Below are 21221 nucleotides of genomic sequence, written 5' to 3'. Positions count from 1 at the left end.
AAACAACGGTAGGCAGCTTCTCCATGCGGGAGGGGGAGGGGGGAAGCTGTGGGGGTGCGAGCGGTCCTTCGGGGTGGGGGTGCGAGCGGACCTTTGGGGCGATGAATCGGACGTTGGGGGGGGAACTATGTAAAAAAAAAATTTGTATAACGCGCATGGTTATGCATGGTTTGTAAAATTGTGTACGTTAATGCGTGAAAATACGCGGTCCTTCGGAAAGGAGAGTTGGGGCGGGCGAAAGGAGAGTCGGGGCGGGTGAAAGGAGAGTTGGGACGGCGAACGGAGGGTCGGGGCGGCGAGAGGAGAATCGGAGCGGCAAGAGGAGAGTCGGGGCGGCATGCGCGTAAAACGCATGTGCGTGCTATAGTAAAAATTTTTTTACATAAATTTCTGTTCCCCGCGCGCTATACCCGTGTGCGCGTTTTACACGGGTGCACGGTATATGGGTGAAAATACGGTATTCCTCAGTTAGAACAGCTCCAGACACTTCTTGACTATAAAACCAGCCACATGCAATAGGACCGTTCTAACAACTTAGATCCTTGCCATCATCTTTCTGTAAAAAACAACTGAATGAAGGAATACTGTTTTCCAGAATATACATTCTGAAAGTTGTGAATTTCCAGCATCACCTCAGTGGGATTCCTTCTAATATTTGGGTGATTTAACAGGAAGATACTGAATCATTTCCCTCTGATTTTGAGGAACATTAAGCCTTGCAGGTGGGTAAATGCTCACATTTGTTGTACTTCAGTGGGAAAGTTTGGTTTGTTGCCAAGCAAAATACCATCTGTAGGAACCAGACTGCAGGCTTTGCAGAGGGAGTAGTAAGATGAATTGATAGATCAAGACTTTATATATTGACTTTTTTCCTTTGTAAAAGCCACTATTTAGTAGTAGTACAATTGAACTTGAGGTGCTCAAGCACCCCAACACCCACATTTCTTTTTTTAGGGGGGGGGGATTGGGAGAAACTGAAGACATCTGGAGGACATTGATGCTATTATCAACTGCTCTTCAAGTGACCTGGAAAATTGTCATTTGTAGTGTTGCTGCCAGAGCAATGGACACACTGATACTACATAATTATATATTACATAAGAACATACGAATTGCCATACTGGGACAGACCGAAGATTCATCAAGCCCAGTATCCTGTTTCCCACAGTGGCCATCCCAGGTCCTAAGTACCTAGCTGCAGATTTTATGTTGCTTATCTTAGGAAAAACCAGTGAATTTCCCAAAGCCATCTCAATAATGTATAAACACATGTGTTTTATAAAATATGCATCACAACTTCACCCCAGCTCTGTGTAAAATTTGCTTCTGGGAACACATGCACAAATCATGTAAAAATAGGCTGGTGTAACCTTGTGGTGTGCTTATTTATTTATTTATTTATTCAATTTTCTATACCGTTCTCCCAGGGGAGCTCAGAATGGTTTATTCAGGTACCTTACTTGTTATGTAATTTTTATGAGTTATTTTCCACAAGAAAAACATGACACAGTCATGGAAATTTTTTTACAAAATGGCCTTGATGTGCCCATGTCTTAATGAATACTGATAAAGATAAGCCTTTAATGTCCCTCCCCCTTCATAGAACTTCATTTATGTTGTGGATTCAGTGAAAGAGCTCATTATTATGATGTAGAAAAGTTATCGAGTCATTGTTTAGTTCCAGGAGTCTCTTCAGCAGTTTCCCCAAGTGCTATTTTGAATATATTGATTCAAATAGAAATGTCTCTTTTCATTTGTTTATATTCTAATTTGGTTTTGAGTGAACAGTTGAGTTATAAATTACCAACTTCTGACATGCCAGGGTGCTTGTTTATCCCTAAAAGAAAAAAAAACATGATGAAATATTATTTAGCATTGACACTCTGGTATTGGAGTTTGGACTCAATTTTCTTCTAGAGTCAAGAGTCTGAGAGAGTGGTTAATCCCTCCGTATTCGCTGTGATAGGGGATTAACAGATTTGCGAATACAGAAAAACCACAAATAACTTTTTCATATGTTAAAAACTATCGTGAATATGGTGAAACCGCAAATAACATGGTGGGAGACCTGGCCTGTTCCTGAAGGAGAGGCAAAACACGGTGACGAAAGTGCTAGGGATCGGCGATTTTCTCTGTAAACGCTAGGGATCAGTGATTTCTTTATACAAGCTGACATAATTTGGGGGTAGGAGCCAGCAAGCTAAAAACCATGAATAATCGAAACTGTAATTGCTGAAACCGCAAATACGGAGGTTGAAGTGTATTAAGTAATTGCTGTTTTAATGCATTTGTTTGTTATAAATTATATATGTTTGTTGGAATCTGCCTAGAAATGTTGAAAGAGCACAAAATAAGTTTTTTAAATTAAATAAATACTATTCAATGACTTTAATACTAGATTTTTTTTAGTTACAGTAGGCCAGTGGCATTAGATACACAGCTCAAATGACTGAGACACAATAGTCTAGGCATAGTAAAGGCAAGTGGTGCCAGCAGTATAAATGCATAATTGCTGTTGATTTTGGAAAATAATACTAAACTTGGTCTCAGTAAGGCTGGCGCTGATCCATGAGAGGAATTGTTTTGATAAAATTGCCTATAAATAATATCATACTTGTGCAAGAGAGTGAAAACGTAATTTATAAAAGATGTTGCTTCAGAGGACTAAACAGGCTAAAACACAACCAATCCCTGGAATTTTCAGGGTTCCTGCATATTTTAGCAGGTGAATCCCTGTTGGCAGGAGTGTTTGCTCGTTAATGAAGTTTCTTTTTAGAATAAAGCTGAGAGTAGGATTCTTTCCTTTAGATAGGTGGGATATAGGTTAACTTTAAATCAATAAATATTTGGTAAATGCATCAGGAAATCAGGAAATAGAGCATTAATGACAGAGATGAAAACTGATCTGAAGCTGATGTGACAACATGGACATTTTCCACTCTGTAAACATACTTTGGTTTTTTAAAAGTTTCTGTGCTGTGAGTAGATGCATCATGAAATGAAAACTGAATCCACCCTGCAGTGTGTAATGTGTCAGGAGCCCATATTGCAAAAATTCACATATACGCTAGCCTTAACGAGCCCCCCTCCCTTTTACAAAGAAGCGCTAATGGCTGCCGCTGTGGTAACTGCTCTGAAGTAGAGAGCTGCACGGGAACGGGGACGACGGGAATCCCGCGGGTTCCCCCTTCGGGTCACGGGGATCCCGTGGGGACGCCCCCTAGGGTCGTGGGAACCCCGTGGGGATGCTCCCTAGGGTCGCGGGATCCCGTGGGGACGCCTCCGAGGGTCGCGGGGTTACTGCTGGGCTGGATGTACTCAGTCGAGCGGCTCTTCTTCTCCCTACCTGTTCTGCTTGCAGCACAGAGTCGAACGGAAGTCTTCCCGACGTCAGCGCTAACGTCGGAGGGGAGGGAGGGCTTAAACAACGCCCTACCTCCCTCCGACGTCAGCGCTGACGTCGGGAAGACTTCCGTTCAGCTCTGTGCTGCAGGCAGGGCAGGTAAGGAGAAGGAGAGTAGCCTCGCGGCTCGAGTGGCTACCAAGGGAGGGAGCGGTCCGCCTCGGGTGCAGCACAGCCGGCCAGGTCCCTTACTTTTGTGGCGCTTCCCCGACCGACCGACCGACAACAGTCCCGGTCCGACAAACCTCCCTGCCCTTAACCGCAAATCTAAATTACCCCCGCGCAACTCTCTACTCTGAAGCCCATAAAGATTTAAAGGGCTTTAGGGCTTTGGCTGTGCAGCTTTGTAAGGGGGAGGAGGTATATTCTGTAAGTGGCATCCTGGTGTTCCTGTGAACCAGCAAGCAATTGTGTTCAGAATGGAGCCAAATATTACATCACCTCATTATGAGACTGAATCACTTCATGCTTTGGGTGATGTCATAGTCATTATTTGAGGGGGTGCTGAAAAGTTCTCAGCCCAACCAAAAAGAGAATGATATGGATACAGTTCAATCAATGATCTGAAACAATGTCAAAACATAGAATTTTGTTTCTGCTAATTGGCACTTAACGAAATAACACTCTTTTCAGCTACAGTGGCAAAATAACGCTCAGAATTTAGGACGCTGATTGGTTGGGCTGAGAACTTTTCAGCACCCCCTTGTAGATCAATTGGATTTGGTACTTGGGAGCTGCCAAAATTTGGGATGATATTCTGAATGTCTGAGGGAAGCAGCTTTAAAAGGTTTCAAATCCAATGTGCAAGTGGAATATCTGACTGAAATTTCTGTACTGGTACGTGCTATTTGATTTTTTTTTTATGGTGGTATGTGGCAGAAGAACACCAAAAAACAAAACAAAACTGCAGAAAATGTACAAGGTGCAGGAATTTATTCAATAAAATCGTAAAAACATGGTAATAATAATGAAACAAAGAAAATTGTAAATTGTGGTAAGACAAGTTTCAGCTATACTGTATAATCTACTGTCAAAGAAATTTGCAGGTTTTTTTTTTTGTTCTTACCAATGTTAGATGGATGGGGATAACTGCATCTCATTTTTGCCTGAAATATGCTCAGGTTCATGCTTCATTGGGGCATATGCTTTGGACCTGCCTCAAAATTCAATAGTTTTGGAGACATCTGGGACATTATATTACGATGCTTTGGGGGAGGCGTTGGCTTCCACAACCGAGAGCACTATTCGGATATTACAATATAGCCACGCCTAAACCTAAGGGAATGACAGCATTTGTCACTAGAGTGCTTTTGATGGGAAAGAAAGCAATCCTTATTAACTGGCTGTCCCGAGATCCTCCTTCCAATGCTCAATGGAAAGCCTTGATGATAATTCATGCTACGCTGGAGCGAAGACTGGTGGGAAACTTGGATCATGGGCCGGGTCGTGGATTTCGTCAGACCTGGGAATGCTTCTGGCAGGACCTCACACCATATGCTCGAAGTAGACTCTTGAATGAATAGATTTACTTTTCACTCTCAATTTTACTGTGGCATTGGACTCTTGGGGTGGGGAGGGATGGGAAGGGAGGGAGGGGGGTGCTTGCAATATTATTTCCTGACTATACTATTTGTTATTGTTTGGTATTTGTTGAAATAATAAAAATCATTTGAACATATTAATAACTTAATGCAAAGAACACAACGCAGCATGTACCATAACAGTCAGTTCACAGAATTCTAGATGAAGTATATTTTAATCTGTACCAACAGAGACTGTAAGGGAACTGCTTTCCAATTTGGTAAGGTTCATAAACCACCTTCATAAACCTGACCGTTCTATTGAAGAACATCTGAAATGGGATATTGTAGCTGAACAAGTACTAAATAAAGCTATGGGTCTCGCAGAATTGCAATACCAGACCTAGAGCTGGATAAAGGAAAAGGGAAAAATAGATTAGCTGCATCTCGAAGTCCAAAACATATCAAGAGTTCAGTTTGCATATTTGTGGTTAAAAATAAGAAACATTTGCATTGGTTATAGCTCATTGTTCTGATGCTTGGAAATTCTGCGTATTCCATGACCGCACCTCTGTGTACACAGAACAATAAACAAGAGCTCTCACATGGAGTGTAAAATGTTGAAGAGAATTAGTAAAACAACCCATTAGATTTTAAAGGGTTTTAAAAAAATATCTACTGTATTCCCTTTATATGTTTATTAAAAACTTTATATGCCACATAATAGCCAAAAAAGGATCCAAGCGGTTTACAATTTATGTTTCAAAACAATTTAGAAAAGAACTCCATTCAAAAATAGAAAAGGAAAGAAAGAAAAAAGAACAAAAATTTTTTTAAAAAAATACTTAAAATTCTATAACAATCAAATATCCATAATAAAAATTAACTAGTTAATACAAACTGAAAATATTCTTTAAAAAAATCAATTACTACATAAAACAGATTGCAATCCCAAACTTGTTTCTTCAATTTGAAAAGGCCAATTGAAAATAATGAGCTTTTAGATGTCTTTTAAATTTTATATACGATTCTTCTTTTCTCAAGTCTATGGGCAAATTATTCCATAACTGTGGAACTAAATTAAAAAAACACACAATCTCTAGTTGAGGCAAGATGGGCCTTTGAGATATGGGGAATGACCACCTTATTATCATTCAGAGATCATAATGAACGCCTCGGTGCATAAAATAACACCAAGTTGGAAAGGTATGATGGTTGTAGCTGAAATAATGCTCGATGTGCAAACATCAAGATCTTAAATTTGATCCTAAATTCCATTAGTAGCCAGTGGAATTTCAGATACGGAGATGTCACATGGTCACAAATGTATGCATGGCCTGACAATCGAATCACAGCTTTTGGACTGTTTGTAGGCGCTTCAGTTGTCCTCCCCCTATACCTGCATATTCCAAATTACCATAGTCTAACTTAGATAGTACAAAAGCGTGAATTAACGTATGTAGTGATTTCTCATCTAAAAAAAATCACAAATGGCTCTAAGCTGTCTTGATGCTCCCAAACCTCTGGCAACCACAGATGAAACCTATTCCTCAAAATTCAAATGACAATCGATTATGATCCCCAAACACTTAAAGCTATTTACTAGCTTTGTACTATAATTATTTAAGGAGAGATCTAATTGCGGTGTTGCCTTATCTCCTGTAATACAACATGCTACTGTCTGACATATTCAAAACCAATTTATGTTCACTCAACCATTCTTCTATCCTTTTTAATTCAGCAAGTGTTACCAATGTTTTCATGAAGCTCTTTATTAAAAGATGCACACTGATTACCCGTTTCTCATCGCATAACATTCAAAATCCTACTTCTTAAGTTCAAAACAAAATTAGAACATTCTCTGGCCTTTATTGATACTGTTCCTTATTCTACTCCTAGAAGATTACGCTCCACTGATCAAAAGCTCTTATCCATTCCATCGATGCGACATATTGTTTATGATACCACATGGAAAGCCATCTTTTCTGTCACAGTACCATCCTTATGGAATGCTCTGTCCATCCAACTTAGACAGGAAAAATCCATATCTAAGTTTAGATCAGATCTTAAAACATTTTTATTTAATGATGTATATAATATGTAAGATCATTAAATAGAGAAAATATATTTTATTTCACCCTTCCTTTTGTGTTTTCCCTTTTACCCTTCGTTTTATTTTAAAAAATTATATTTTTTCCCCTCATTCCTTTTATATCTCCTGCATTTGGTTTTACCTCTCTTGTAATTATGTCTATTTTTAACATACAACCTATACAGTATATATACAATTTGCTTTATTGTACACCACTTAGATTTTCCTAGATAGGCAGTTTATCAAAAACTAAATAAACTTGAAACTTATGCCCTCTTTTACTAAAGTGCGCTAACCGATTAGCGCGTGCTAATTGATTTAGTGTGCGCTAAACTTTAACGCGTGCATGTTAATCTATGGATGCGTTAGCGTTTAATGCACGCTAATTTGATAAGCGCATTTGATAGCGCACCTTAGTAAAAGAGGGGGTTAATTGAACTAAAAATACAACATTCTATAAGCTGATGTGTAAACTCGGGGGGGAACATTGAAATTTTGAAAATCTCATGCAAGTTAAGAACAAAATGCAAAAAAATGAATGGAGGGATATTACCATCCTCCCATCCGTGAAGGACAATGTTGAATATCCTCCAGTGACTGTCTACTACAGTATGGTGTTCAGAGAGCCAGTGAGAAACAAGAGGCGCTTTCAGTATTTCAGAATGTGGGATTTATGCTCATTCAAACATATAAGGGTCCTTTCGCTAAGGTGCGCTAGCCATTTTGCGCATGCTAAATATTAATGCGTGCTAAATGTTAATGCACCCATAGACTATAATGGACCCGTTAGCGTTTAGCGCGTCTTTGTAAAAGGACCCCATAGTCTTAACTCAAGCAGTGAGACGACATTTGAATGAGCTGTGTTCGCTTTTTTAAATGTCCAAATCCAAATAGCTCCAAAAGGTTCCTCAAAGGAAATGAAGCAGCAAAACAACAAAAAAAAGATTGTGTAACAGAAGATCTGATATACCAGTTTGTTTTTATGATTGTTTTTAAGTTATTTGGACGCTTATTAAACTGCAGTCTACGAAAGGTGTTCACCAGGGGCGTCCAATGTGGCCCCGTGAAGTATTTTGTGCAGCCCCGGCCGAGGGCAATGCAGTGTTTTCCTCTGCTGCCCCCGGGTGTTTACTGTCTTGCCGGCTCCCTCCTCTGTCTTGCTGCAGCGTTTGCACGCGGCCCCAGAAACATTTTTTCGCCAATGCGGCCCAGGGAAGCCAAAAGGTGGTGTATACAGTCACAAGTGACCCACCACATAGAAACCAAATAATGTACTGTATACAATAAAAATGACCCAACATGGGCAGTGGTAAAATATAAATGCCTTCCTCAGGGGTCTTACAGGGTCCGTGGCTGTCTTAAATATGAAAACATAAAAATCACAACAAACTTATTATACTTCTTTGAGGGGGTAAACAGCATGGTGGATAAAAGGGAATCCATAGACATCATTTACCTTGACTTCCAAAAAGCCTTCGACAAGGTACCACACGAAAGACTGCTAAGGAAGCTATGGAACCACGGGGTGCAAGGGGAGGTCCACCGATGGATCAAAAACTGGCTGGCGGACAGGAAACAAAGGGTTGGAGTAAAGGGCCATTACTCAGACTGGCAATGGGTCACGAGCGGAGTTCCACAGGGGTCGGTGTTGGGACCGCTCCTGTTCAATATATTTATTAACGACTTGGAGGCAGGAACAAAATGTTAGGTTATTAAATTTGCAGATGACACCAAACTATACAGCAGGGCTAATAACATGGAGGACTGCGAAGATCTCCAAAAAGATCTGACAACGCTGGAAGAGTGGGCCAAAAAGTGGCAAATGAGCTTCAACATAGGGAAATGCAAGGTCATGCATGTAGGGAAAAAGAACCTGATGTTCACTTACAAAATGGGGGATCACCACTAGGGGTGAGCAACCTTGAAAGAGACCTGGGAGTGATGGTAGATACAACCTTGAAGGCGTCGGCACAGTGCACCACAGCCTCAAGGAAAGCAAACAAAATGTTGGGTATCATTAAGAAGGGTATCACGACCAGGTTGAAGGAAGTCATCCTGCCACTGTATCGTGCAATGGTGCGCCCGCACCTGGAGTACTGTGTCCAGTACTGGTCGCCGTACCTCAAGAAGGACATAGCGGTACTTGAGAGAGTCCAGAGAAGAGCAACTAAGCTAATAAAGGGTATGGAGGACCTCTCATATACTGACAGACTGAAAAAGTTGGGGCTTTTCTCCCTGGAAAAGCGGAGACTTAGAGGAGACATGATAGAAACCTTCAAGCTCATGAAGGGCGTAGAAAAAGTAGACAGGGACAGATTTTTCAAATTATGGGGAACCACAAGTACAAGGGGGAACTCAGGGAAATTGAAGGGGGAAAGGTTTAGAACAAACGCCAGGAAGTTCTTTTTCACCCAGAGGGTGGTGGATACATGGAACGTGCTACCGGAAGATGTGATAAGCAGGAGCACGCTACAGGGCTTCAAAGAAGGTTTGGATAGGTACCTGGAGGACAAAAGGATTGAGGGGTACAGATAGGATTAGAGGTAAGTTGCAAAATTAGCCTGGGACCACTGTTCAGGCAATAGGCCTGATGGACTGCCGTGGGAGCGGACCGCTGGGCAAGATGGACCTCTGGTCTGCCTCAGCGGAGGCAACTTCTTATGTTCTTATGTTTTTAAATTCAAGTAGTTAAGAGGCTACAAACAAGCAGCACAACTTACAAGTTATTTGGACGCTAAACTTAAACTACAGACTGATACATCTGATCTTCTGTTACACAATCTTTTTGTTGTTTTGCACTTTTTAAAATGTACCATATACATCAAGCAATGTTTTATAAGAGCCGACTTGGGCATCTCAAATCAAAGCAAGCAATGGGTCATGCACAAGCTGGTCCATGACTCATTTAATCCATGTCACCATTGACCCATACCTCATCCATTATGTGATTCATTATTCATGATGCACTCACCCACAATATATTGAAAATAATCAATGACGGTTCAGCGCTGCCCTACTTAGAGTCCTAGACTTTTAACAAGAACACCATTCCTATGTATTCTGACCCCTTTACTAACCATGGGAACACAATTCCCACACGTTCCTCTCAAAATGACCACTGTAATAGCTAACTGTAAAGTAATATTTGACATTGAGCTTAAATAGGTAGGCCCTTATGTAAAAAACAAGACAGGTCACATTTAGAATATACAAATCCATGACATGTTGACCCATTGGCTATCTCAAATGCTACTTTACATGCCCAAGTTCCTTATAAAATTACCCCACATAGAGGCAAAATTTGGTTTTGTGAAGACAGCAGATTTAAGCCCTTTTAATGGAACCCAGAAAAAAAAAATATAGGGGTTGATGCAGTTCCTGGCATTGAATATCCAGGTATATCTGCCTACCTGGAAGTTAACCAGGTACTGGCTGATATGTAGTCTGATGTCCTGTTAACCAGTCACTGAATCAACCCAAGCTGGAGAGGGAATCTTGTAAAGAAGCCAGACTACCGGTAGTTCCTAGGACCAGAAGCAACTTACTTCAACCAAACATACAGATGATACTCCATTTTGATTGGTTCTTGGTCAAATCTGCATAATTCGCATGTTATCATTCGCAATTTTTAAGACTCATGAGGTAGGCCTGATGGCCGAAAGATGTACATGTCGAGTCATTGAGTTGGTGAATGTATCGTTTTGATGTTTGAACAATAAAGACCGTCATATTACCAGACGGATTGGAGGACACTTTTTTGTTGCACATCATTCCTATCTGGACAATTCCACTCTGGTTCCTGCATATTTGTATTTGTGATATTGTTTTCCCCTGTTTTTTCATCCAGAAAAAGGAGGACAGATTGAGACATCTGGGTTTTACTTCTATTACTTTCAGTGGAAGTAAAATCCAGATGTCTCCATCTGTCCGTCTTACTTCCATTGCTTTCAATGGAAGTAAAACTTAGATGTCTCAAACCGCCCTCCTTTTTCTGGAGCCATATGATAACCCTAGTGGTAGAAGAACTCTAGAGTTAAAAGCACAATGTAAACTAGAAAAGGGATGGGATGAGTCTTGATATACTGCTTTTTTGTGTGATTTACACAAAGTGGTTTAAAGATGGAGGAAGAGAAGGCCAAGGATAGATTACCACGTAGCAATGACTGAGAAACTTAAAAGACCTTTAAATGAAGTGCACATTTTAATATGGGATTTTCATGCACGCTAAATCAAGAATTTAAACTAAAAAATATATTTTCATGCAGGTCATATGCTAATTTAGGGCTCCTTTGACAAAGCCACGGTAAAGGTTTCTACTGTGGGCCAGTGAGGTAAATGCTTCATTGCTCATAGGAATTCTATGAGCGTTGGAGCATTTACCTCACTGGCCCGTGGTAGAAACCTCTACCACAGCTTTCTAAAAGCCAGCTTTAGTTATTAGTGCTCACACAACCTGCCAGGATTAACATGGGACACTTACTGCCTCCTATTAGGAGGCACTAAATGCTCCTGTGTGAACACTACGTTATCTGGTTAGCATTTACTAATCATAATGTGCTAGCTGGATAGTCAACAATGCCCACTCTCAACCCCTGACATGCCACCATCCAAACATATTTTGAAAAAATAGTTAACATGCACTCAACAAACGAGAACAGGGAAATTATAGCACACTTTGTTTATTTAAAACCTTATATTCCACTTATACCTAAGTGGATTACAAAAGACAAACAAACATAATAGCCCTCTTTTGCTAAGCCATGGTGCTAAATACTCCGATGCTGCTCCGACACTCATAGGAATTCTATGAGCGATGGAGCATTTAGCACTTCGGACCGTGGTAGAAGCTTATACTGCGACTTAGTTAAAAAAAAAAAAGGGGGAGATATATAAAATAAAACCACTAAAAACGGATAAACAAAGCATGCTTTAGTAATTGGACCCTGTAACAGCATGAGTGAGGGTCGACTTGGAGCTTTGGAACCAGACGGTGGGTTAAAAGTAAAGCATAAACAGTTTATTGATGTACAGGGAGAGGGGTAACCTGTTCCTTTCATAGGTAAGGAAAAATAAACATAATAAGTCAGTCCCCCTGTGGTATATACTTGTCCTTGGCTTGGAGTCTCAGAGTTGAAGTTCTGTCGTTCAATATTAAACACAATCAGGCTTGACTTAGCCCTAAGTTCCAAAATTACAATTGCAGCAGAGTTCCAAGATAAACTTGGCCAACCTTAGTGAAGCTTCTGCTTCTAATAAGCTTTCAGGAAGGGTTTATGCTTGAGGTTTATTCTTTTCTTCCCAGGGCTTTTTTTCAGGAACTGCAGCACAGCTATTGGAGGGGGTCCTTACCTGGAACCTCCCTGTTCTGTTCTGATCAAGGGCATTTAATCTTCTCTCTGTTTGAGCCCCACCCCTCTGACTCAGCAGGTTAGCTCCACCTATGCTAAGATGGCTCACTCTTGGCGCATGCCACTCCCTCCCTCACAGGCCCCTAAGGGCAGAGAAATAGCCATTCAAGAACATCATATGGAGTATAAGAGCAAACACAGAAGAATCAAGAAAGATAACAAGAATAGTAGAGACATCAGTTTAAAGAAACTGATGTGAAAGAGAATTAATATGGAGAATGTGTATATTATCAAGGAATCAGGTTTCCTAATTTATTAAATAGACATGAAGATGACCCACGAATTGTCATGGATTGCTGTGCAGCATGCGATAATGCTGTGTGCCACATGGGAATTGGGAATTGAATATCAACCAGTGGCGTACTAAGGGATGGGGTGGGGGAGAGGTGGTCCGCCCCGGGTGCAAACCATGATGGGGGGTGTTCCCGGCCTTGGAGTCATGGTCCAGGAACTTCCCTCTCACGGCCTGGTCCCAAGTCTCTGGGTAGTCCCCGTGGCCCAGCATGTTCCCGGTCTTCTCGCCTGTCTAGTCCCATGGCCCTTTACCTTCCGTGAAGCTGAAAAAACTGCCGGCCATGGCAATGATTCAGCTACGTCGCCCGCGGCTCCCCTTCCTGCTTTCTGCGTCTGCCAATGATGCAACTTCCTGTTTCCGCCCAGGTAGATTGCGGCAGAGGCAGACGTGGAAAGCAGAAAGGGGAGCCGTGGGCGACATAGCTGAATCACTGCCGAGGCTGGCAGTTTTTTCAGCTTCATGGAAGATAAAGGGCCATCGGACAGGAGAGAAGGCTGGGAACATGCTGGGCCAAGGGGACTACCCAGAGTCTTGGCACCGGGCCGAAATAAGGGAAGTTCCTGGACCATGACTTCCAGGCCGGGAACACCCCCTTCATGGCTTGCATCTGGGGGAACATTACTACAAATATTTTTTTATATTGGGGGGGGTGTCACAAATGATGGCAGGGGTGTCAAAAAACAATGGGCCCCGGGTGTCACATACCCTAGGTACGCCACTGATACCAGCATAAATATTCTGAAAAGCTAGTGAACAGTGTGGTATCAGGGTGTGGAAGACCTGGACCCAAGTCTCCTGTGTAGAAGTACACATCTTTGTCACTAAGCCACGAAGCAAGCTAATTTCCAGTTGATTTACAGTAATGTTAAACTGGAGTGAAACCTAGCATTTGCTGAATTTTGGTATGTATACTTACTGACTATTTTTCTTTTGTAGACATACATTGGGAGTGTGGTCATATCTGTAAACCCGTACAGATCCCTGCAAGTTTACACTCCGGAAAAAGTAGAAGAATACAGAAACCGGAATTTCTATGAGCTGAGCCCTCACATGTAAGTGTGAACTTGAAGGATTTGGGTTTTGATATTGCAGCAAAGAAGCAGAAGATGAATTCATCTGTTTCCCTTTTGAAATCCCAAGGAAAAAAATGATACTATTATGTGCAGTTTCTTTTTTTCAAGAAGGATGCCAAGTTTTTTGACAGATGCTTTATTTCACAGTTTGTGTAAATCCCTTAATGCTTTAATTTTGTACTTGGGGAATTTTTTATTTTTATTTTTTGGCACTGTTAGGTGCTACTAGCTGTAACATCTGTAGTGGCTGTTTCTGTCAAACAAAAGTTGGAGACAAAAAGTCAGAACTTCCTAGGACATTAGCCTACCAATGTGCAGCCCCAGGGCAACATGTGACTACCAAGGTTCTCCATTGAGGCTCTCAAGCAGTTGGTTGAAATGCTCTTTAAACCCTGTATATCAGTGGTCTCAAACTCAAACCCTTTGCAGGGCCACATTTTGGATTTGGCAGTACTTGGAGGGCCGCAGAAAAAAATAGTTAATGTCTTATTAAAGAAATGACAATTTTGCATGAGCTAAAACTCTTTATCCCAGGACAAGCAGGCATGATATTCTCACATGTGGGTGACGTCATCTACGGAGCCCCAGCGCGGACAGCTTTTCAAGCAAACTTGATTGAAGTTTCAAGTTTGCTACACTGCACCACGCATGTGCATGCCTTCTTGCCCACTAGAGGGCGCATCCCCACCTTGTGGTCCTCAGTTCAGTTTTTTCCGCGGAGCCAGAAGCCCTGTGGATTTTGTGCTCTTCGAATTTAGCCTTCTGACATCGCGGCTGTGTGTTTCTTTCACGGTCGCTGTGCTTAATTTGTTTTTCTTTCTTCTTTTGTTTCAGTTTTCGTCGAAAAAAAAAAAAAAAAAAAATTTTGATTCAGCTCCGGGGGCTCCAGGTAGCCGCGGCCGCGGGACCTTGTTCATTCCCGGCCGGTTTTTGTGTCCATGTCCCGTCCTTTGACGGGCTTTAAAAAGTGCACCCAGTGCGATCGGTTGCTCTCAATTACCGATCCTCACCGGTGGTGCTTGGTTTGTCTGGGTCCTGAGCATCCTACCGAGTCCTGTGATAGGTGCTCCACTTTTCAGACTAGAGCCCTCCGCCGACGCCGTGCCCGGATGGCGGAGCTCTTCTCTGCGGACCCCGCGGCAGGGAAGGCCTCGACGTCGGCCTCGGCTTCGGCCCCGGCCTCGACCTCGGCCTCCGGTCCACCGACCTCGCCTCGACCCTCGACTTCCTCCAAGCCTGCTGCCTCGACCAAGCCTGCTTCGGGTAAGTCCTCCCTTCCATCCTCGACTCCAGGGTCGACGAAGAAGCCATCCTTGGGCTCCTCGACTGCGGGTGGGTCGTCCTCTGCCCCGACCCGAGTAGCAAAGCCCAGTGCCCCGAGGGAATACTCGAGACCGAGGTCGCCCTCCAGTGAGCACTCCTCGGCCCCGGACCTGCCAGCCATGATGGGGGTTCCGGTCTTCCAGGACTTGCTCTGAGCGCTGATTGCCTCGGAGCTGTCCGGGGCCCTCGCACACCTGCAGCAGGCTTCGGCCTCGACTGCTCCGGCCTCGACTGCCCCGGCGTCGGCGGCCTCGGTCTCGGTGCCTTCGGCTTCGGCCCCCGGGGGTCTGCCGACCTCGACCCCGACCTTGCCCTCGACCTCGACCTCGGTTGACCAGCCGGAGAGGAGTGTCAGGCCTCGGGACAAGGTGCGTCGGGTTAGGAGGATCTCTTCCACGTCCTCTTCCTCGAGGTCCTCCCGGGGCTCCTCGCCCTCGAGTCGGCCTCGAATGAGGCGTCGGTTGAGGAAACCCAAGCGTTGAGCTTCTCCTCGGAGACGCGGTCGCTCCTCGCCGGCCGGGGGGGAGACATTACGTGTCTCGGAGCTCCGCCTCGATAATCCGAGGCTCTTCCGCACCCCCGGAGGAAGGGGTTCGAGAGACTCCTCGCCGAGACGGAGGGGACGGACCTCGGTTCCTCATACCCCGGGGACTTCCCCCAAGGGCTCCTCGGGACATAGGCGGTCCCCGACCCCTTCGAGGTCGCTCGGTACGGCCTCCTGGGGATCGGGGTCTGGTAGGGAGCCTCGGTATTCCCGCGAGGCCTCCCCCTCCTTCTTGGCGGCTCGGACCTCGCGTACTCCTTCCCCGCCTGCTAGGCCCTCTTCCTTCTCAAAATTTGTGCAGGATATGGCAAGGGCCTTAGACCTGGACTTGCTTGCTGGGTCTCAGTATACGAAGGAGTTTTTGGAGGAACAAGACCTGCCCACTCCCCCGAGAGAAACTCCTCGTCTGCCTCTCAATAAGGTCCTCCACCAGACCTTCCTGAGAAATTTGGACTCCCCTCTTACAGTCACAGTGGTGCCCTCGAAGATGGAGTCCAAGTACCGGACCATACCATGGAAGGTCTTTGATAAAGCACAACTGTCTCACCAGTCGTTGCTGGTGGAATCGGCGCTGAAAAAGTCGCAGCCCGCTAAGATTTCGGCGGCGGTCCCACCCGGACGGGAGGGTCGGACCCTGGACAAGTTTGGTCGTCGCCTCTATTCCAACTCTTTGATGGCTACCAGGGTCCTTAATTATGCCTTTACATTCTCCTCTTATCTTCGAAGCATGGTCAAAGGCTTGCCTCGTTATCAAGGGGTCCTGCCGGATTCCCACAAGGAGGGGTTTGCCACTTTCATGTCCAACTTATCTCAGCTGCGTCTGTACCTGTTCCACGCTGTCTACGACGCATTTGAACTGGCCTCCAGGGTATCCGCCTTTGCTGTGGCCATGCGCCGCCTGGCATGGCTACGTACCCTGGACATGGACCCGAATTTGCAGGAACGTTTGGCCAATCTACCCTGTGTTGGCTCTGAATTATTTGATGAGTCCCTGGAGGCGGCGACCAAACGTCTGTCGGAACAGGAGCGCTCCCTGGCCTCCTTGGTCCGTCCTAAACCTCGGGCCCCGCCGCAGAAACCGTTTCGGCCTCCCCCACGGCGATACCCCCAGAAGTCTACGCCGGCCTTCTCTAGACCTCCGCCCCGCCGCCCACCGCAGCAGGGTAGGGGAGGCCAACAAAAACCTCAGGCGCAGGGGATGCCCAAGCCGGCGCCGTCCTTTTGACGGGATGTGCGGATGGGGCGGGCCCCCTCCGCACTCTCGCCCAACCCCCTTCCTATAGTGGGTCGACTCCGAGCCTTTTCTGCGGCCTGGACCGGGATCACATCAGATGCTTGGGTGCTCCGGATTATCTCCGAGGGCTACTCGCTCAATTTCTTAACCACGCCGCCGGAACATCCGCCGGCTGCTTACCCGTTCAGCCAAACCCAACTTCCCCTTCTTCTCGTGGAAGCGAGGGCCTTGTTGAGCCTTCGGGCGGTGGAACCTGTACCACCCAACCAACGGGGGCGGGGGTTTTACTCCCGTTACTTTTTGGTCCCGAAGAAGACAGGGGACTTACGCCCCATTTTGGACCTCCGGAAGCTCAACAAGTTCCTAGTCCGGGAGAAGTTCCGTATGTTGTCGCTTCCGGTGTTGTATCCTCTTTTGGAGGAAGGGGATTGGATGTGCTCCCTAGACTTAAAGGAAGCATATACTCATGTTCCGGTGCATCCCGCCTTCCGCAAATTCTTACGGTTTCAAGTGGGGAAGTTGCACCTTCAATACTGGGTCCTCCCCTTCGGACTGGCTTCGTCCCCTCGAGTCTTCACGAAGTGTATGGTGGTGGTCGCTGCAGCCCTGAGATCTCGGGGGCTATAGGTCTTTCCCTACCTGGACGATTGGCTGATCAAAGCGTCGACCAGGGAGGGGGTTATCTCAGCGACCCAACAGACTATCATCTTCCTTCAATGTCTGGGGTTCGAAGTGAACTTTCCCAAGTCTCAATTGTGCCCGACTCAATCCCTTCAGTTTATTGGAGCCGTGCTGGACACGGTTCGCCTTCGTTCGTTCCTCCCCCCTCCTCGGTTGGAGGCCCTACTTCGATTGAGTCACCAGGTCTCGCTGATGCCTGTAGTATCGGCTCAGCGCATGATGGTTCTTCTGGGCCACATGGCATCGACGGTCCACGTCACTCCGTTCGCCCGCTTGCATCTGAGGCTTCCTCAGTGGACCTTGGCCTCGCAGTGGCGTCAGGATTGCGACCCAGTATCTCGTCCAATAACGGTGACTCCTTCTTTGGTGGCTCGCTCCGTTGGTGGACCAACTCTTCCAATCTTTCCGGGGGTTTGCTCTTTCTCGTTCCTCCGCATCGCAAGGTCCTGACCACGGACTCCTCGGAGTACGCGTGGGGGGGCTCATCTCGACCGTCTGCGGACTCAGGGTCTATGGTCGGCAGAGGACCGTCTTTGTCACATCAATGTGTTGGAGCTTCGGGCCATTTTTCTGGCGGCTCGTGCGTTCTGCCACTTGCTACACGATCAGGTAGTCCTCGTACGGACGGACAACCAGGTGGCAATGTATTATGTGAACAAACAGGGCGGAACGGGCTCTTGGTCTCTGTGCCGGGAAGCCCTGCGCCTTTGGGAATGGGCGGTCTCCCAGAACATATTCCTGCGTGCGGTTTACATTCAGGGAGAGAGGAACTGTCTGGCAGACAAACTCAGTCGTCTTCTCCAGCCGCACAAGTGGTCGCTGAACTCCCGGGTTCTACGCGAGGTCTTCGACCGCTGGGGGACTCCTCAGGTGGATCTGTTTGCATCCCCGGAGACTCACAAACTGCCCCTCTATTGAACTCTGATGTACTCCCGGGACCGTCTCGAGGCTGATGCCTTCCTTCTCGACTGGGGGGGGAGGTTCCTTTATGCGTTCCCTCCTTTTCCTCTGATCTTGAGAACGTTGGTTCATCACAAATCGACCAGGGCCACTATGATTCTCATTGCGCCTCGTTGGCCCAGACAGCACTGGTTCTCCCTGCTCCTTCAACTCAGTGTAAGGGAACCTCTGCTTCTGCCTGTTTTTCCCTCTCTGCTGTCTCAGAGTCGGGGTTCGCTGTTACATCCCAATCTTCAGTCTTTACATCTGACCGCTTGGTTCCTTTCCCCTTGACTTCGGTTCCTGTTTCTCAGTCGGTGAGGGAGATTTTGGAAGCCTCGCGCAAGGTCTCGACTAGGCTTTGTTATTCCCAGAAGTGGACCAGATTTTCATCCTGGTGCTCCTCGAATCATCTGGACCCGAGTTCGGTTCCAGTGTCTTCGGTGCTGGAATATTTGTTGCATCTGTCTAAGTCTGGGCTGAAGACGACTTCCATTCGGGTGCATCTCAGTGCCATTGCGGCATTCCATCGGCATATCGAGGGTCGGTCTCTTTCTCTTCATCCTCTGGTAACTCGTTTCATGAGGGGTCTCGTGAATGTTCACCCTCCTCTGAAACCTTCTCCTGTAGTTTGGGATCTTAATGTGGTATTAGCTCAACTGATGAAGCCTCCTTTTGAGCCTATCGACAAATCTCATCTTAAGTTTCTCACTTGGAAGGTGGTCTTTTTGCTTGCGCTCACATCCGCTCGTCGGATTAGTGAGCTGCAGGCTTTGGTTGCGGATCCACCTTTTACTGTGTTTCATCATGACAAGGTGGTTTTTCGCACCCATCCTAAATTTTTGCCTAAGGTTGTGTCTGATTTCCACCTCAATCAGTACATTGTTCTTCCGGTGTTCTTCGCGAAGCCCCACTCTCATCCTGGTGAGGCAGGGCTTCACACGCTTGACTGTAAGAGGGCGTTGGCCTTTTATCTCCAACGTACCAAGTCTCATCGGAAGGTTCCTCAATTGTTTTTGTCCTTTGATCCTAATTGGTTGGGACATCCTGTTTCCAAGCGCACCTTGTCCAACTGGTTCGCTGCTTGTATTTCTTTTTGCTACGCTCAGGCTGGTCTCACGCTCCATGGTCGAGTCACGGGGCATAAGGTCCGGGCTATGGCAGCTTCTGTTGCTTTCCTCCGGTCTACTCCTGTGGAGGATATCTGCAAGGCTGCCACTTGGTCTTCGGTTCATACTTTCACCTCCCACTACTGCCTGGATACGTTATCCAGGAGTGACGGCCGGTTTGGCCAGTCAGTTTTGCGTAATCTGTTTTCCTAAATTGCCATCCTCCCACCTGCCCTTTTTTGGTTGGCTTGGAGGTCACCCACATGTGAGAATATCATGCCTGCTTGTCCTGGGATAAAGCACAGTTACTTACCGTAACAGGTGTTATCCAGGGACAGCAGGCATATATTCTCACAACCCACCCTTCTCCCCGGGGATGGCTTCTTTGCTGGTTATGGAACTGAGGACCACGAGGTGGAGATGCGCCCTCTAGTGGGCAAGAAGGCATGCACATGCGTGGTGCAGTGTAGCAAACTTGAAACTTCAATCAAGTTTGCTTGAAAAGCTGTCCGCGCTGAGGCTCCGTAGATGACGTCACCCACATGTGAGAATATATGCCTGCTGTCCCTGGATAACACCTGTTACGGTAAGTAACTGTGCTTTATAGTTTATAAATCTTTCCTTTTGGCTAAGTTTTAATAATAATATTGTAATTTATAACTAAAGAGATATGATCAAGAAACTGTTTTATTTTACTTTTGTGATTATGATAAAAATACCGAGGGCCTCAAAATAGCACCTGGCGGGCCGCATGTGGCCCCCGGGCTGCGAGTTTGAGACCACTGCTGTATATGCATTCATTTCAATCTTGCCCACTTAATATACGTAGTAACGGCAAACAATCTCTTAAATGTGTTACTCGGGTATCATTTATGGAGTTTTCTGCTGTTAGAAACATAGAAACATAGAAATTGACGGCAGAAAAGGGCCTTAGCCCATCGAGTCTGCCCATACCAATGACCCACTCCCTGACTTTTACTCCCCTATAGATCCCACTTGAATATCCCATTTTCTCTTAAAATCTGACACGCTGTTGGCCTCAATCACCTGCTGAGGCAGCTCGTTCCAATGATCGACCACCCTTTCGGTGAAGAAGTACTTCCTAGCATTACCTTGAAATTTCCCTCCCCTGATTTTCAGCGAGTGTCCTCTGGTTACCAAGGGCCCTGTAAGACTGAAGATATCATCTTTCACCTCTATACGCCCCGTGATATACTTAAAGGTCTCAATCATGTCCCCCCTCTCTCTTCGCTCCTCCAGTGAGTACATCCGCAGTTTTTTTAGCCTTTCTTCATACGTGAGATTCCTGAGCCCCAAGACCATCCTGGTAGCCATTCGCTGAACCGACTCAATTCTCAACACATCTTTCCGGTAGTGTGGTCTCCAGAATTGAGCACAATACTCGAGATAAGGTCTCACCATGGATCTGTACAGTGGCATTATGACTTCAGGTTTTCTGCTGACAAAACCCCTACGGATGCAGCCCATCATTTGTCTTGCCTTGGACGAAGCCTTCTCCACATGATTGGCAGCCTTCATATCATCGCTAATGATCACTCCTAAATCACGTTCCACCGTGGTCCTGGACAAGGTTTCACCA

The 21221-nt window shown here is 45.6% G+C and overlaps 1 protein-coding gene across 9 annotated transcripts in view; it reads left to right on the top strand.

Moving 5' to 3' along the window:
• MYO1B (myosin IB) overlaps positions 1–21221 on the top strand; it is a 423667-nt gene that overhangs the window by 72377 nt on the left and 330069 nt on the right. For all 9 annotated transcript variants that reach the window (XM_033945224.1, XM_033945231.1, XM_033945228.1 and 6 more), the window contains exon 3: positions 13655–13770. In XM_033945224.1, the coding sequence (XP_033801115.1) occupies positions 13655–13770 (116 nt within the window). The remainder of the gene's footprint in view (positions 1–13654; positions 13771–21221) is intronic.

Source organism: Geotrypetes seraphini, chromosome 5, assembly GCF_902459505.1.
Source record: "Geotrypetes seraphini chromosome 5, aGeoSer1.1, whole genome shotgun sequence".
NCBI lineage: Eukaryota > Metazoa > Chordata > Amphibia > Gymnophiona > Dermophiidae > Geotrypetes > Geotrypetes seraphini.
Note: the sequence above shows the minus strand (reverse complement) of the source record. Positions and strands in the feature narration are given on the sequence as shown.